This window comes from Uloborus diversus, chromosome 10 (assembly GCF_026930045.1).
Source record: "Uloborus diversus isolate 005 chromosome 10, Udiv.v.3.1, whole genome shotgun sequence".
Classification (NCBI taxonomy): domain Eukaryota; kingdom Metazoa; phylum Arthropoda; class Arachnida; order Araneae; family Uloboridae; genus Uloborus; species Uloborus diversus.
In genome coordinates this window covers 133,914,100-133,932,050 of record NC_072740.1, presented here as the reverse complement: position 1 = coordinate 133,932,050, position 17,951 = coordinate 133,914,100, and the positions used below count along the sequence as shown (strand labels likewise).

Genomic DNA, 17,951 nt, shown 5'->3' with positions numbered 1-17,951 from the left:
CTCTCATTCCATTGTTCGCCTCGACTGTGTTTTAGTTGGGTGAACCTGTCTTCGTTTTTAATGCACTGATGATGGCACTTGTATTGTAGAGTGCCGAAACAGCTGTTTGCTGGTTTTTTAACCTTTTTCCATTCTCAATTTGTACTTTATATACGTTGTCATATTTTATTCACAATGCAGTACAAAGTTTTCGACTACTTTTTATGAATTCATAACAAGTTCTAAAATGCTGATGAACTCTTGCACATTTCCATTACAGCAGTTATAAATGCAATTCAATTTTATTTAAAACGCATAAAATCTGGTTAAATCTTCAAAAACTTTTCTCATTATATTTGGTCCCGTTTTAGAACAAATGCAATTCCGAAAATAAGTAAAACCTATATTTTAGCTGTTATCAAATGGGCGGTTGGATAACAAATGAAAACTTAGTCTGTTTTAATGATAAAATTCATGGACGGGGCATCAAATTCATCATTTTTGGATAAAAGATTGTAGTATGAAAGTATGAAATATTGCATGAATGGTCATTATATCTAATTTATGATACTTTAAATTGTTATTAAAAAACTCAGAAAACGTTTATCAAAAAAAGCACAAGTTATCCGAATGTTCACGCGAATATGTTAAAATTTGTGGAGTATTAGTATCAACTTTCATATGTTTTCCATATCATCATACTGCTGCAATATATATAAAACAAAATTTTCAATTTAACATTTATTTAAATATGAATGAAATATACAATATGCTGTCAATACTATCAGTGGTCTACAAATGCTTTTCTCGAATGGTTAAAGATGCTTTTAAATTATCATTGTATCATTAAAGTGGTAAAAAACGATGAATTAACTCATTGCAATTGCAATTTTGAATACATTAACAGTAAACAGCACTAACAATTGAGTGCGTAAAATTATGTTTTGAAGAATTTTATTCTCCACTAATTAAAATTTACCAAGATAGGAACGCTCGTTTGGATTTGCTCATGGTAACGTCTGATTTATGGACCTTGTGAAGCGCTAAGAAAGTGTGTTTCTAAAAAGTTTAACCCTCCATACAGTTAACATCTATGATGCATCTTATAGATCTTCATTATACTCAAAGTTCAAAATTTTATGTAGATGATGTAATGCGATATCCTTAAAATGGCGAACATTAAAATCATATGGCTGGAGAATAGATTTTAATCATATAAACTTGTATCCTCGTAAAATATTTTGTTATGATGTACAATCTTGTCTTTTATTCGTTGTAAAATTACAGCCTACTTTCTTTAGCAAAATTCAGTATAAATAACTGTTCTCGAAACCATCATTATGGTAAAAAAGCAACTCATTATATTTTGCGTGTAAACCTACAACACTATAACAATATGCAAGTGAATTACATTACACAACGAACCATAGCTGCGAATTAACTAACATAAATCAATCAGTCTCACAGAAGAAATGGTGGTTAAACTTCTTGTCCTGACTGTTGTACTTGTTCCCTTTTGGCAGCAATTAGTAATCCTGCCGACTGGAACACGGGATCCAAGGTAGCACGAACCAATCCACCCCATACCTAGAATATATTTCAAACGAAATTAACATTTCGGGGAAAGAGGGGCACATGTGAACATGATATGTTTTACTAGGATAACAACAAGCAAAAAATCTTGAAAAGTTCTCAAGTAATAGCAGTACCATTCTGACTTATTAGACAGTCTTTTAGAGCAATGAGCCATTTGATGTTTCTGTGGTAGCAATTGTGGTGTTTTATCTGGTGTTGCATGTAATTTTATCACAGTATTTTTCTCGTGAAAACATATTCAAAACTAACTACGAAGTTAAACTTAAATATTGCAAACCATTGTATGAACATTCAAGTAAATTTATGACAATGTTTGAATTTTTTTATTAAATTTAGAGTTCACCCTTTTTGCAAGTTACTTCTAAGGTAGATCATAAGGCACTTGTGAACCCAGCATCTAGGAGCCCATGTGATCAGTTTCCATATCCCCTTCGTAATATTAATAGTATTGTAGCATATTATAAGTTTTGAAAAATATGTAAATACTTATAATTATTTTTTTCAGTAATAAGTTTGTAAATGTATTGCTACTAAGTATTATTATCAGTAAACTATTATAAGTTGTAGGCAATGAGAATTCAGATAAATTAGCCAAAGAAGCCAGAATTTTAAATTTTGACAATGACACCGTTACTCTCGAAGATGCTAAGGCAATAGCCAAATCTTTATTGACAGAAAAATTAATTCCATCGAAACACTAGCTTTGTAATATGAATGCGGATAGAATCACCACAAAAACCATTCAGGATAAGACCCAAACACCACAGAGGCATGAAGATCGACAGGTAAGGTACCGAATTCGTGACAACTGCCCGGATACGCAGCGGACACCGAGACACGTCTTTGGCTGTCCAGCTGTAAGTGCTAATCTAAGAAGAATGGGAGCTTTGCCTTCATCGATAGAACTTAATGCCAAAAACAGAAATGATTCGAACAGGCTATCATCATGGTATTTTGTAGTAAGTAAGTTTTTGAAGTAAGTTACCATGCTTTGCCATCAATCTTTGAGTTGAACCGCACCATTGCTGCGGTCACTCATCTGGTGTGCTAATTCTACATTAGCTACCAGTTTGTTTGGCTCTCTTGGCTCCCTTAAGAAGTTTTTCGCCTCTAGCTCATGTGATTCCTATTCCGGGCTGATGAGTGCTAAAAAGCACGAAACTGCAGTCCTCGGATGGAATAATTGAGCTGGTGGTGTATTTTAAGTATTTTTGCCTTAGCCCTGGCTTAGGGCGGTAACTTACTACAAAACATAATAACCATAGGCTGCGCACGGGCGATTCTCGAAAAAATGTCCCGTGCGTAACGCTAAGTTTTTTATTTTATTCAAGTAACTATTAATTAAATATAGGATTAACTGCTATGATTTAATAGTATATTGAAGTATGTCTTATTCCCCAACAGCAATATTTTTGAAGACTTTGGTTAGCTGGAAAAAATAAAAAACTGAGCGTTACGCACAGGACATTTTTTCGAGAATCGCTTAGAAACAAATAAATAAACGTTAAATAACAAAAAAAAAAACTAAAAAGGAAAATTTTTAAAGGATTCACTATCGGATATCCTAAGAGCAGTTAAAGAATTTTATGTGTCCACATTTGAACGAAATGGAAGAAATGCAAATGTCGAAAAAACTGATTTTTCTTTACTTAAAATGCTTATAACTTGTTTCCTCTTTTATGAATCGTCTCCGTTCTTTTTCACCAAAAGTAGAAAATTTTTTTTAAATGTATTTTTTCCGCTCTTTCGCATGAAACAAAAATCGAAACGAAACGATATTTATTTCGAGTGGAAAGATGCATTTTTGTGTCAAAAAATTAAATATAGAATAAAAAAAGAACTATTCATCGAGTTTATTTTCAAAACGGTCTATAAACTTTCCATCAGTAACTGAGACAAACTGAAAATTTCAGCGAAATCGATCAGGTAGTATCCGAGTTTACATCGGAACTTGGAATTTGTGTTTTATTTGCATAAAAATAGCTTAGAATATGTATTATATGTAAACGTTACCTAAATAAGGTCAGCCGAAGTGTAGGTTTCAATAATTTTCTAAAACCAGAAAAGTATCCAATACATTTCAGAAGCGCATTTAAAGGGTTGAAAGCTCATATTGCTCTTCCTCCGCACATATACAGTAGACTCCCGATTATCTGCGAGCGGTTTATCCGCGGGGCGGATTATCCGCGAATCAATCAACAATCACGAACATGTATTTTCGCAGTAAAAAGCTGTGAAACCAGTGGCTGTTTTTTTTTTTTTTTTTTTGAAAAATTGTAAATTTACACTCAGTTGTTTTTGCTTGATTGATTGATTTGATTTAATTTTATTATTATTATTATTTTTGTGCGTTCTTCATCGTACATACACTTGTTTGTTATTGATGTTAAGTTCGGTTGTGCAAAAATACAAAACATTTGTACTGTACTCTATACATATTTTCACTGTTTGCAGAAAGTGTTGTGCATCAATACAGTTAAGAAGTTGAGATAGGACAATTTTTACCTGATTTGTCCCATATTTTAGTCTCTTTGCGGTTATCCGCGATTTTTATTATCCGCGGCCCTTGTGCCACCCAATTCCGCGGATAATCGGGAGTTTACTGTACCATAATTCTTTGATTTGTATACTCATAGTCTAGTAAAGTCCCTATCTTGAACAAAAAACTCTGGATCTGCTCTCTCTCCACATTATTATTATTCAATTTAATTTATTTATTTATTTTTTTGAGCAATCACGATTGCTTATTGTTCTCACTTGACTGTTTTGATGTCCTTTGATTTTATTTTCCCACCGCCATCTTCTGCAGCATCACCGTCGACCGGGTCCTCACGATGCTGCTCCTACAGCGAAAGCCGTCTCCAGGTTGCATCCATGTCCTACACACACGCGCATATATACACAACTACACACACACGCACACACACACACACAAACACATGCACACACATACACCTACACACATACACACAACTACCCACACATTCATGCCGGCACACAGACATCAAACACATATGCCTACACACACATACACATACCCCCCCACACACACACATTCATATACACAACTACCCACACACTTATGCCAGCACACAGACACAAACACACATGCCTACACACACATACACATACGCCCTACACACAAACACACATACCCCCCACACACAAACACACACGCCTACATACACACACTCGTGATTGCGAAAAACAGAATTTGAATTCAAGATGTCAAAATTCAAATTAATTTATCTTTTTTATTTTATTTTTTTTTTTTTTTTTTTATTTTATTTTGAGAGAGAGAGAGAGAGAAAACTGAGAGGCTCGCGGCAAACTCAACTTTGTTAGTGTTTTGACCTCGCGACGCCTCTGTCTTAACCCTTGCATCTCAAGTTGATTTTTCTTTTAAATTCGATTTTTTAACTCGTTCTAAGTGAAATTTTCACATGAATGTAAAAATATATAACTCATGAATTGGTGAGCATAGTAAAATTATAAAATCAGCTTTTTCACATAATTTTGTTATTATTTCCGTCTTTGAGATGATAGTATCAATGCATTTTCTTATCAATTGGCTTCCTCGATCTCTTTGTTGGTTTATCGATAAGTACAATACAATTGGTGACGTAACTGACAATCTGCTGTGGAAAGCATTCTCCGGTGTTTTGTTTCTGCTACTTCATACAGTGGTGGTCAGAATTATAAAGACAAGCAGAAAATTGCACAGGAAAAAAAATAGTTTCTGAAAATATTCATTGAAATTTATACACAAAATGCCTTTTTATGCTAAAAATCATTGTGGAATGCAGAACATATGAAAATAAAGTATAAATGTTTTGCCGTGATGAATAAAAGAATGTCATTGTTAAAACAGGACAAAATAAAAAGGACAACGAGCATTTTGCTCTGAAACACTTTAGTAATTAATAATATACCCCTTTTTTCAATCACTTTTATCAGTCTTGATGTTATAGACGTTTAAGAACGTTCTTGGAATTTTTTATCCTGGCTTTTTCGATGGCGAAAATGAGTTCTTGGGGCAAAGGGTATACATACTAAAGTTAAATTATACCAAAACAAACAGCAAAAACCATGTCCAATTACATTTTGAAACATCAAATTTCAATGGCCAGGGAAGCAATTGACCCCCAAAATGACCGGACAGTTTTCATATTATTTTGGAGTAATTAAACTTACCCTTCTAATAATATGGAGGAGCACGTCTACTATTCTCATAGCAGGTGTGATGATCCAGACGCTAGCGATGCTAAGTAAGGAAAAGACCAGGCCCCAAAAAAGACCACAAGGCATCGCACACACAGCAGCCAGAACCTTGTACACCCACAGTTTTGTGCCAGCGAAGAGAACATAAGCAAACCTCCATACTTGGTCGAAACTTTGGTTCGCTCGAGGTTCAGCTAGAACCTCTTCGAAAGCTATCTACAAAAAGGAAAGGAAATTTTGAAATGAGCAAGAACGAACTTATAGCTGATTAAAGTGAAAAACAACGTAAATAAAGCACCAATATTGGAGAAGATACAGCATATAGCTATTTCAAGGCTACAATGGAGCCTCTTCATCAGTGCAGAAAGTTCACCAACACAACCAAAAGTTGCGAGAGAACTTTTGGTTCTGTTGGTGAGCTTTCTGCACTGATGAAGAGGCTCCATTGTAGCCTTGAAATAGCTATATGCTGTATCTTCTCCAATATTTGTGCTTTATTTACGTTGTTTTTCACTTTAATCATATTGTAGCAAAAAGCTTTTATGATAATTTTTCATAGAACTTATAGCTGTTTAAACCAAATGAAGGGCAACTGGGAGGAACGATCAAAGTCCATTATTCTAAAAAAAACTCTGGTTAATCTATGGGAACAGGTAGATTATTACAGACAGTATTCAAGAGAAATATTATTCAAGCAAGAATCATCATAGTGAGTGAGTTTTAACAGGGAATAATGAAGCTACCTTGGAAACGATTCGAGATTTCAAGCTAAAAACGTAATGAGGGAAATTTGAGCATGGTGGACTATGATCATTCTTCCCCGTGGCCCTTCAAATTTTATCTAGAATTAGAAGTCAAAGGAATACTAACTCGTTGTTAGTGATAAACTAATATAACTTACTAGTCAGCAAGTTTTAAAAGAGTTTTAACTCTTAAGTGATGATAAGGATTTTTTTTTTTTTTTTTGTAATATAGTCATGTGCATTCCATAAAAAATTCAAAAATGAAAGTAGGATATTTTCCAATGATTTATATAAATACAATGTACTTTTTACACATATGCATGTAAAGTCATAAACGTAACCACTGTAGTGCGGCTCTGGTTAATTAAACTCTGACCTTGATAATGTTAACCCACATTTGGGGAGTTCAGTGAAAAAGAAGCGTGTTATTGGCACGGATTTGAGTGGAAATGTTTCAGCATAATTACTAAGAAAGTAACCCAACTTAACTTAGTGCCAATTACCCTATCGTATTACTCGAAACAGAAGTAAACATTGTCAAAATTGAGCTCAACTCACCAGAGCCGCCCAATACAAAACGCTTGAATGCAAAGTCTTGCATATGTTAGAGAAGAAGAGAGAGATCAAAATTGTAGACTAGTTACATATCAACCAATTTGAATTTTACTTTATTTTCCTCTTGCAGTGCACGAATGTATTATGTCATTAAAAACTCTTTTATTTCTATGTCATTTTCATATAGAGGTTAAGAATGATATTGCAATTTTACGACAAAAGTTGAAAACATGCCACGTAAATTCAGAAGTAATATATCAAACTGAAGATAAACATTTCGTTGCTCTAGTTCAAAACTAGGACATCCTCAAAAGGTGTGTTTTTGAAATCTTTACATGTTGTTGTTTTTGCTAATGTCACTTAAATGGCCGAGGGTCCTTTCAATCAGCAAAGCTGGAATTAAGGCTAAAAGGTTAGCATGGTCGGATTTATGGAAGGAGGGGCACAGAGGGACAATGCCCCCCTCCCAGTTTTGGGAGAACTTTAAACAGTAACAACACACCTTCCAAAACCTTATAACAAAATCATGATTTTTCTTCTATGTTTTTTTTTTTTTTTTTGAATAATTCAGACGTGAAAATGAAGAGAGTAATAATGATGATCCTTTTCTGATGGGGGAAAAAAACGTTCATTAAATACAAATAGCAAAGTTGTCACGGAGCGCTAAAAATATGTCTAAAATAACTATTTTGAAGTGAAAATCATTAGGGAAAGTACAAGTATATAAATGAAAATATAGGTTAAACGAGCAATACTTAAAATAATCGGCGATTATTAAAATAAAGTAGAGGATCACCCGTCAAGGTACGACGGGTGAAAAATTATTCTTCATTTGAGTGAAGCAGCTGCCTGTTTGGGGACATTTTGAGACAATTTTAAATCAGTTTTATTTGAGCACCTAAATCCAATGCAAGAAGCAATCTCCCACCTACACGGAAGAGAATAGAGTTTGATGTAACAATGAACGACTTTAAGAATATTATTTTAAGCATAACCTTTGGTTCAATGGAAAATCATTAATGAATTAAGCTCAAGAAGTTTCTGAAACAATTTTTCAAAACTGGGCCTTATGTCCTAGCTGTCAAATTATCGGGATCTTTTATGCGTCGGACCCTATATCTGATGGACCTCATGTCCGCCAGATCTTCTGTCTCTCGGATATTCTGTCCACCGGACCTTCTTGACGTGGATCTTCTGTCCGTGGACCTTATGTGACATCAGAGCGTTACTCTATCAGTGATTTTTACTAATATATATATATGAGTATATAATGTATGATATATGAGGATTAGAAGCTAGAACAAAAGAAAGAAAAACTCTTCCCCCTTTCTGTACCCGCAAGAGACTGGTCAGAGTGTTTATTTCCAATTTGCGAGATTTCAGAAACGAAGTATTTTGGGTCGTTATAGACAAAGGATTTTGATGGGTCTTCCCTCCTTCGTTTTCACGTGTTCAAAGGAAATTTGTTGATTTGAAATGAATGCTATTGCAAAAAAAGTAATCGGTTAAACGATTTTTGTACAGCAAAATACCGTTAAATAATACAATGCACACTATACTCAACGAATTTATCTAACATTTAAACAAAAAATTGTAAAAATAGTTCAACAATTGCAGAAATTAATGTCCCCATCCCGAAATCCCTGTCCCAATCCCGCGGGATCCTGCATGATATTTAGCGGGATTGATTCTGTGGGGTTGAGAGCAAAATCCCGCTAAGGTTTTCAATCCCGCAAGAATTTTCCATGAAATCGTTTTTCAAATTTTGTAGTTAATAAAACGAATATTTTCACAAGCATCATCGGAAATGTGAAACATCTTCTTCGTACTATATCTGCAAGAAGGGCAGGAAAAACTTTGCGTCTCATATGATGGACGGTGTAACATTTAAGAACACAATAAAAATAGAGTTTATTATTCCGAGAATGAATCAGTACTCTGATTCGAGGTTTCAGTTTTCATACATTCAGCAATTGAAAAAATTTAAAAATTATAAACGTTTTCGAAAACCATCACTAAAATTTGAAACACAGAAAATTGCGCTTCAAAAAAATAAATGATAAAATGTATTATAGATTGAAAACACACTGGCGTAGCCTCATGCAATGTTGAAACGCTTCGGTAAGTTTAAGAGATGCACTCCTTAAATTTTCAAGCCTTTAACTTACTAAAAGTGCACAATAGTTTTTTCCGAAGAAGAAAGCAATGAACAATTTAATATTATTTACAATCTCAAGCCTGTAAAGAGTACCTAGTGATGGCTTTGTCACCGTGAAATCAATATTAGAAATGGGGATGGTACCTTAAAAATTATGTTTGATGAATTAGCAAAGCAATCTGCAATATTCGGCAAGACTCATACTGAGCCGAGAAAAACTTGAATGAAAGACAGGATGATTCGTGTGACTGCACTACTTTTAGGTGCTCAAGTTTTTGAGTGTCTCTTTCGGTAAAATAAGCGAATATATCCAAAAACTTTTACTGAAACTGCGACTTGGTGAAACCAATCAACTGCACTGATACAATAACAAACATTAATGAAGCAGTAAAGGTATTCTCAATGCAAGTTAAATTGGATATAGCTACACACAAAACAAATAGAGATCGTTTTGTCCAAAGCTTGCAGTCTTTGATCAAATCATAAGAAAAGAAAAACCTCTTTTACAAGGCAATGAAGTTTATGGGGATATTTAGCTAAATGTCCGCAGTTGTTTCATTTCAGCAAAACCAACTGCAACAGAGCCACCGCCCGTTCTTTCATCAACGCATATTTTCTTGCTCAAAAATCCTTTCCCATCGCCATATGTACTACGTTTTGTTACGACGCATTGCACTTTTTAGGGGCACATTTTTGCATATCAAACGATAGTTTCTAGTAGTTGGGAAGTGACTTTGCAATACTCTACAATTGGTGTACGGAATTGGAGAAAACTACTAATTCAAATACAAAAGCTTTCTTTCCCAAAAAGCAAAATGTTTTCGATTTGACATCAAATCGAACTTTTAGTAGAATCAAGTCCTTACAATCCCGAAATCCCGCGAGATTGAAAACCCCAGCACGAACAGAAAGTAAACCTACTATGGAAATAAACAATGGACAGAATATTTAGGAAAAGAATAGGGATCTCAATCCCTAGAAGTAAAGTTCAAAACTAAATTTCAGATTTTCCAGAATCATACATTGTAGAGAAAACGTCTAAGTAAAAGAAAAGGGGAAGGAGGTGAAGAATTAATACGCCTCCCTTTTACGGAAATATGCAGATGGATTTTTTACTTTTTTACCCATTTTATCTTGTCACACTTCATCACAGTAATTGGTTTTGCATACATTTGGACTTCATGAAACTTTTTTCTAAGTAACAAAACTTTGTCAAAAACGAAATTCCGAAAAATATTTTTTCGGGAGTTCAAGCAATATATTTCAAAGAAGAGTTTCCAGGTTAGTTTTATTAATTTTTATGCCCATTTGAATTTCATGTATAGTTTCACCTAAAGTTCATACTGCAATAGAAACTTTTGCAATAGTAATATCTGCGGTAGCTCAATGCCACCTGCGGCGGGTGGCAATTGATGACATTAATGTTTTTACCCCTGGACGTTCAGTATCCAAAAGTAACACTATTGACTTGACAGACATTACCAATACGGAGGAGAAGGGTTATCGACACAAACACAGACAGTCCTTACAGGTTTTAATAGTATAAACTAGGAGGATCTCCCCCCTGGCTTCGCTCGGCTAACCTCCGTTCGCCATCTGCGGTGGCTCAATGCCGCTTACGATGGGTGAAAGTTGATGAGTTTAATTTTTTTTACCCATGGATGTCATGCATCCAAAGGTACCATTATTGACCTGGTAGACATTACCAGTCCAGAGGAGACTGATAATAGGGGTAACAGGGTAACAGACACACACACACACAGACGTGCACAGGTTTGATTAGGGACTCTGTTCCCTGCTCGCCGACCCCATTCAACTTTTGTTACACAATGCCGCTGACGGCAGGTGACAATTGATGATTTTACCCCTAGATGTCCGGCCCCCTTAAAGTTTAGAAGGGTGAGAAAGGGCAGAATGGCTTCTCCTGGATGCCTTGCATCCAACGGTACCAGTATTGACTTGCTAGATATAGCCAGTCTAGAGGAGATAGGGTTACGGGTACACAAACACACACATGCGAACAGAAATTAATAACACAGAAGATAGTCTGAATTCTATCTAATGTATAATAATTCCATACAATTGAAAAGTATGGGAACTGAGTTCTTGTGAGCACCCAAGGAAACTAAGTCCTGAATGAGTCATAATTTTATTAGCATGAACTGAATTGTACTAAAAAAGTTTAAACTTACATTAATGTGGTCGTTGATATGGATTGCATCTCTGTCCAATAGATTCATGCTCATGGTAAAACTATCAATGCAAGTAAGTGGACGAAGTCTTCGTTTTTCTCCATCAGTTTCTTGCTCGTTGATATCTTTGCTGGATCCCTTTTGAATGACGGATTCAATTTCAATTCTTTCTTTTTCCGGGGTATTCCCTTTGCCTCCATCACCTCCTCCCATGGTTTCTAAGAGTGGCTGACTAGATTCTGCAACGTTGGTTTGAGATCCTTTGATAGATGTCTTATCTCGACCGGTATCCATAGTTTGATAAATATTCAATTTGGAAAGAGATGATAAACCTGAAAGCAGGTGAATAAATAAGAACAATATCGTAAATTTGGAATGATAAAATCTGATTTGTTTTTATCTGATAACTCTCCTGAGAAATAATTGTATTCAATGTTTAAGAAAGTTACTGGGTGATAGTGTGTCGGTTCATAAAACTTGACGTCTGTTTCAAAATAAATGCCCTCCAGAATTATATTAAGCAATTGATGCATTTTTGTTTGCCGGGTGTGACTTTTCATTCAAGAGATAAATTGCTTGTTATGTTTTCTCGCGTTTTATGGGAAGTCATTACAATATTTTATTTGTGTTTAAAAGTTTGGGTACTTTTATATACAAATACAAAATTATGATAACAAATCCATTAACATAGTTTGGTTCACAGCAGTTCCAAACAGTGCAGTTGTAATATAGCATTTCAATTAATCAAAATAAAAAATAAAAAAGTGTTTGCTTTCAGTCAAAGTGATTTATTTCCTCACACAAAAATGCGTGATTCTTTAAAACGAATCCATATTTAAATAATGATCGTGTCAAATTATTTTCCAGAACAAAATTTATTTTATTAAACAAATATATATTAAAATATAAAACCGATAACTATATAATAATTTTTATTAAGGAAAAAACCACCTGAAGCTACAGGTATACATTTATAAATATCTCTTAGAATTGCCAAAAACATTTAACTTTGTAGAGAAAAGATATATAAGAGAGACAAAACGACAGTAAGTAAGATAGAAAGCGTTGTAAATGATGACAAGCACTGATATATATTGAGTATGAAATCTCCATTTTTAATATCGTTTTCTGTTGAAAATAAATTATTTGGTCATTTGAGCCCTTAGTTGAAAATCTAAAGACTTTTGTCCGGAACAGACCCTGCCATTTTATCATTTTAGCAACTTTCCTATAATTAACTTTGGCTGAGAAATGCTTAGAAATTGGTTCAACCTTTAACCATAAAATGAGTTCAATATTTCACTAATATAGTGGTATTTTTAAAACAACAATCAAATTATTATTGAAGCTTTTAGAATCGGTATCAAAAGCGAATCATCTTATGACCATTACATTCATCATTCTATATTTTTTAAAGAAAATATGAGAAGATGTTAAACAGTCTATTCTAAAATTACAAATACAATCGAACTTGCTTTTAACGAGGGAGAAGGGACCACGATATTTGCTCGTTATAACCGAATGCTCGTAAAAAACGAGTTCGTGGAAAATTTTTTAAAACTTTTATATATTTGCTTTCCTTGTTTTCAATTTCTCTGTAATGCCAAAGAAGTTGGTTGATTTCTTTGAACTCTCCAATTGTCTCTTTCTTGCGTTAATATGCTTTTTGAGGAATATTCATTGGCCAAAACAACGTCAGTTTCGCCATTGACTTCAAAAAACAGCTGCAGTTTTTTTGCATCTCAAAAGACAGTGTATGTTGATGGCAGTTCATATTCGAATTCTTCACAATTTTCGCTATCGTCGCCGCTTTCATTGATTTTTTCATTTGAATTAGCTTGAATTTAAGGTACAATATAATCGGAAATAAGTATCTCGGATGTGATAACATCGATGTCAACAAATATGTAATTTTTCAATGCGTCTCTAACTACAAATTAAAATAAAATTCCATCATCACTTGTTTTAAGACTCATTATTTTGATAGAAATCAATAGAAATTTTATGAATCTCAAAAATATTGCTCACTTTAAGCGGGGTTTGCTCGTTAAAAGCGAAATTTACTCCCATAGACTTAACATTATACAAACAAATATTTTTGATTTCCTCGTTAAAACCGGGTTCTTGTTAAATCAGGGCTCGTTATAAGCGAGTTAGACTGTATTACATAACCGAAAAATTGTTCTGTGAAGAGTAATTACTAATTTTAAGGTTTGTGAGCACTGCTTATATGCAAATACACATGCATTTACGAGCAGCAAAAGCCATTATTGATATGGGTTTTCTTCTAAATGAAAAAACAATATTGTTTCACTTTTGTGCTCTCCATTTTTCAATGTTTTGCACTTAGGTAATCGCTCATGTAAGATATGTTTACATTTTAATTTCTGGGTGCGTTTGATTTTTTTCTTTCCTACGATATTCCGGCGGAGTCGTGAAACAGCGTAGTAAGTACTTAAGTATTGCATTTCAAGATATCGAAAACAAAGGATCAATTGTTAACTGCGGCTCAGCTTAAAGTGAGACAGTTACAAAGAGAAAACTCAGCTCCTGCAGCTGTGAACAACATTCTATTAAAGAGCTGTTCAATTAGAATTCCGCTTATGTCCCTGATGAAGCTTTGAAGTTTCAGAGGCTATTTGTGTGTGTGGGGGGGGCTATTTTTTCTTCATTCAAAAGCAGGAAAAAAACTAAGAAAAAAAACTTTTATAAATTTGTGAATTTTGTTGATTATGATTTGTGTCTGTGTGTGTGCATACAGTACGTACACAGGGTGTTCCAAAACGACCACATAAACTCTGCACAGCTAGATTCTTTGTTGGGAGTATTCAAAACTGCCCGCAGAAGCGTTCCTGTACGATTCATAGTTTACGAGAAAAATACAAAAAACAAAATATGACGTCACTGCTGGTGCGAGAAAAACACTTATTGAACATATGAACAGCAGTATACGTATTCAAAACTGCCCACAGAAGCGTTCCTGTACGATTCATAGTTTACGAGAAAAATACAAAAAACAAAATATGACGTCACTGCTGGTGCGAGAAAAACACTCATTGAACATATGAACAGCAGTATACGTATTCAAAACTGCCCACAGAAGCGTTCCTGTACGATTCATAGTTTACGAGAAAAATACAAAAAACAAAATATGACGTCACTGCTGGTGCGAGAAAAAACACTTATTGAACATATGAACAGCAGTATACGTATTCAAAACTGCCCACAGAAGCGTTCCTGTACGATTCATAGTTTACGAGAAAAATACAAAAAACAAAGAATGACGTCACTGCTGGTGCGAGAAAAAACACTTAATGAACATATGAACAGCAGTATACGTATTCAAAACTGCCCACAGAAGCGTTCCTGTACGATTCATAGTTTACGAGAAAAATACAAAAAACAAAATATGACGTCACTGCTGGTGCGAGAAAAACACTTATTGAACATATGAACAGCAGTATACGTATTCAAAACTGCCCACAGAAGCGTTCCTGTACGATTCATAGTTTACGAGAAAAATACAAAAAACAAAATATGACGTCACTGCTGGTGCGAGAAAAACACTCATTGAACATATGAACAGCAGTATACGTATTCAAAACTGCCCACAGAAGCGTTCCTGTACGATTCATAGTTTACGAGAAAAATACAAAAAACAAAATATGACGTCACTGCTGGTGCGAGAAAAACACTTATTGAACATATGAACAGCAGTATACGTATTCAAAACTGCCCACAGAAGCGTTCCTGTACGATTCATAGTTTACGAGAAAAATACAAAAAACAAAATATGACGTCACTGCTGGTGCGAGAAAAACACTTATTGAACATATGAACAGCAGTATACGTATTCAAAACTGCCCACAGAAGCGTTCCTGTACGATTCATAGTTTACGAGAAAAATACAAAAAACAAAGAATGACGTCACTGCTGGTGCGAGAAAAAACACTTAATGAACATATGAACAGCAGTATACGTATTCAAAACTGCCCACAGAAGCGTTCCTGTACGATTCATAGTTTACGAGAAAAATACAAAAAACAAAATATGACGTCACTGCTGGTGCGAGAAAAACACTTATTGAACATATGAACAGCAGTATACGAATTCAAAACTGCCCACAGAAGCGTTCCTGTACGATTCATAGTTTACGAGAAAAATACAAAAAACAAAGAATGACGTCACTGCTGGTGCGAGAAAAAACACTTATTGAACATATGAACAGCAGTATACGTATTCAAAACTGCCCACAGAAGCGTTCCTGTACGATTCATAGTTTACGAGAAAAATACAAAAAACAAAGAATGACGTCACTGCTGGTGCGAGAAAAAACACTTATTGAACATATGAACAGCAGTATACGTATTCAAAACTGCCCACAGAAGCGTTCCTGTACGATTCATAGTTTACGAGAAAAATACAAAAAACAAAATATGACGTCACTGCTGGTGCGAGAAAAACACTTATTGAACATATGAACAGCAGTATACGTATTCAAAACTGCCCACAGAAGCGTTCCTGTACGATTCATAGTTTACGAGAAAAATACAAAAAACAAAGAATGACGTCACTGCTGGTGCGAGAAAAAACACTTATTGAACATATGAACAGCAGTATACGTATTCAAAACTGCCCACAGAAGCGTTCCTGTACGATTCATAGTTTACGAGAAAAATACAAAAAACAAAGCATGACGTCACTGCTGGTGCGAGAAAAAACACTTATTGAACATATGAACAGCAGTATACGTACATTACGTATAACAACAAATGCGTGTAATGACGTTTTAAACACTATAGTCTGGGAAGATATGCAAATACTGTTGTTGATATGTCCAATAAAGCGTTTTTTCCTTACAACGGCAGTGACGTCATACTTTGTTCTTCGTATTTTTACTTCCTTTTACAAAAAAGGAAGTATTGTATTCGCGAAAAAATTTTCACTCAAAAATCGGCCTTAATTTCCATTTTGCTCACCCCCGAATGAATGTTGAGTTTATTTTTCAACCCGATCACACGTGGATATACGCCTAGGAACGTACAGACACCCGAAATATCCATTTTGACGCTCCCCGAGTTAATTACAACGAGTTTTCTCGTGACGTCTGTATGCACGTATGTATGTGCATATGTGTGTATGTGTGTCGCATAACTCAAGAACGGAAGGTCCTAAAACGTTGAAATTTGGTACTTAGACTCTTGGTGGGGTCTAGCTGTGCACCTCCCTTTCTGGTTGCATTCGGGTGCCCCTAAGAGGGTTCTCTGCCCCTTTTTGGGGGGAAATCATTGTTAATTTCGATGTAAACTCAAGTGGTGTTATAAATTGGCGGACAATTGGCGATATATCGCCAGTCTTTTGGTCGCCAAGTTTTTTTCGACAACTTGGCGACAAATTTGGCGGATTTTTTTTTTTAATTTTAAATTTGGTTTCAATTAGGCCACTGTTGGTGATAATTAGAGAATAAACAATTGAATCACATTAAAATTGCCAATAATGGCTAAATGACATTAAATTTGAGTAAAAGGAAGTCATGTGATGCACACATCAGCTCATTTTCGTTAACTATGGATCGTGCAGGAACGCTTCTTACGGCAGTTTTTCGGTACTCCCAAAGATAAATCTAGCTGTGCAGAAATTATGCGGTCGTTTTGGGACATCCTGTACATGTGTGTTTGCGTACATATGTATACATTGGGGTGAATTTTTAAATTTCCCAGAATCGAAATGGCATTCGAATCGAGTCATGATTACTTTAATGAGAATGAATTTTTTTTATTATTATTTTAGAAAAGCTTTACTCGAACGGTGTTCCGGTATCAAATTACCCCTGATATATATATATATATATATATATATATATATATATATATATATATATATATATATATATATATATATATATATATATATATATATATATATATATATATATATATATATGGGTCATTCTTCAAAAAGTAACTTTTCTGTCACATGACTTTTACAGTAAAAACTTTAGGGAACAATTAATTTAACAATGATTTTTAATTTCATCAAAAATATATCTATTTAAACCTGCCAACAATTTTTCAATAATAATTTTTATTTTAGTATATTTTTGATTCACAACATGTGAATTCTCACCTCCGTGGCATGTCACACACTTTGTGTGACTCTTTGTGTTGCTTAATAACTTATTTAATTAAAAGTTTGTTTAATTAAAAGTAAATACTTATTTATCATTCCTTTCACAAGTGTCTCAAATACTAATTGTTAAAGTATATTTAATTTTTTAATATTGTGTTTTAGTTCGTTTTTGAAGGACAAGGAGTTATGTCACACGATAAATTCTCACCTCCGTTACCTAAACACAAAATGCCATTCCTCATTAACACGTGGCAGTAATGACATCAAATTTTATTTCGCATGATACAAGCCCCCTTGTTTATTTTCAGCCATAGTTAAAGTTGTGAAATTTTTCTCGAAAACAAGAAGATTTTGCTTTAAAAACTTAGTGTGGTTATT

The 17,951-nt window shown here is 34.4% G+C and overlaps 1 protein-coding gene across 1 annotated transcript in view; it reads right to left on the bottom strand.

Moving 5' to 3' along the window:
• Window positions 1-1,343: 1,343 nt before the first annotated feature.
• Window positions 1,344-17,951, bottom strand: part of LOC129231757 (caveolin-3-like) — a 37,841-nt gene continuing 21,233 nt past the window's right edge. Inside the window, exons 2-4 of the mRNA XM_054866121.1 lie at window positions 11,445-11,776; window positions 5,770-6,012; window positions 1,344-1,566 (exon numbers count right to left, since the gene is read on the bottom strand). Of these exons, the coding sequence (XP_054722096.1) occupies window positions 1,459-1,566; window positions 5,770-6,012; window positions 11,445-11,738 (645 nt within the window). The 5' untranslated portion in view covers window positions 11,739-11,776 and the 3' untranslated portion in view covers window positions 1,344-1,458. The remainder of the gene's footprint in view (window positions 1,567-5,769; window positions 6,013-11,444; window positions 11,777-17,951) is intronic.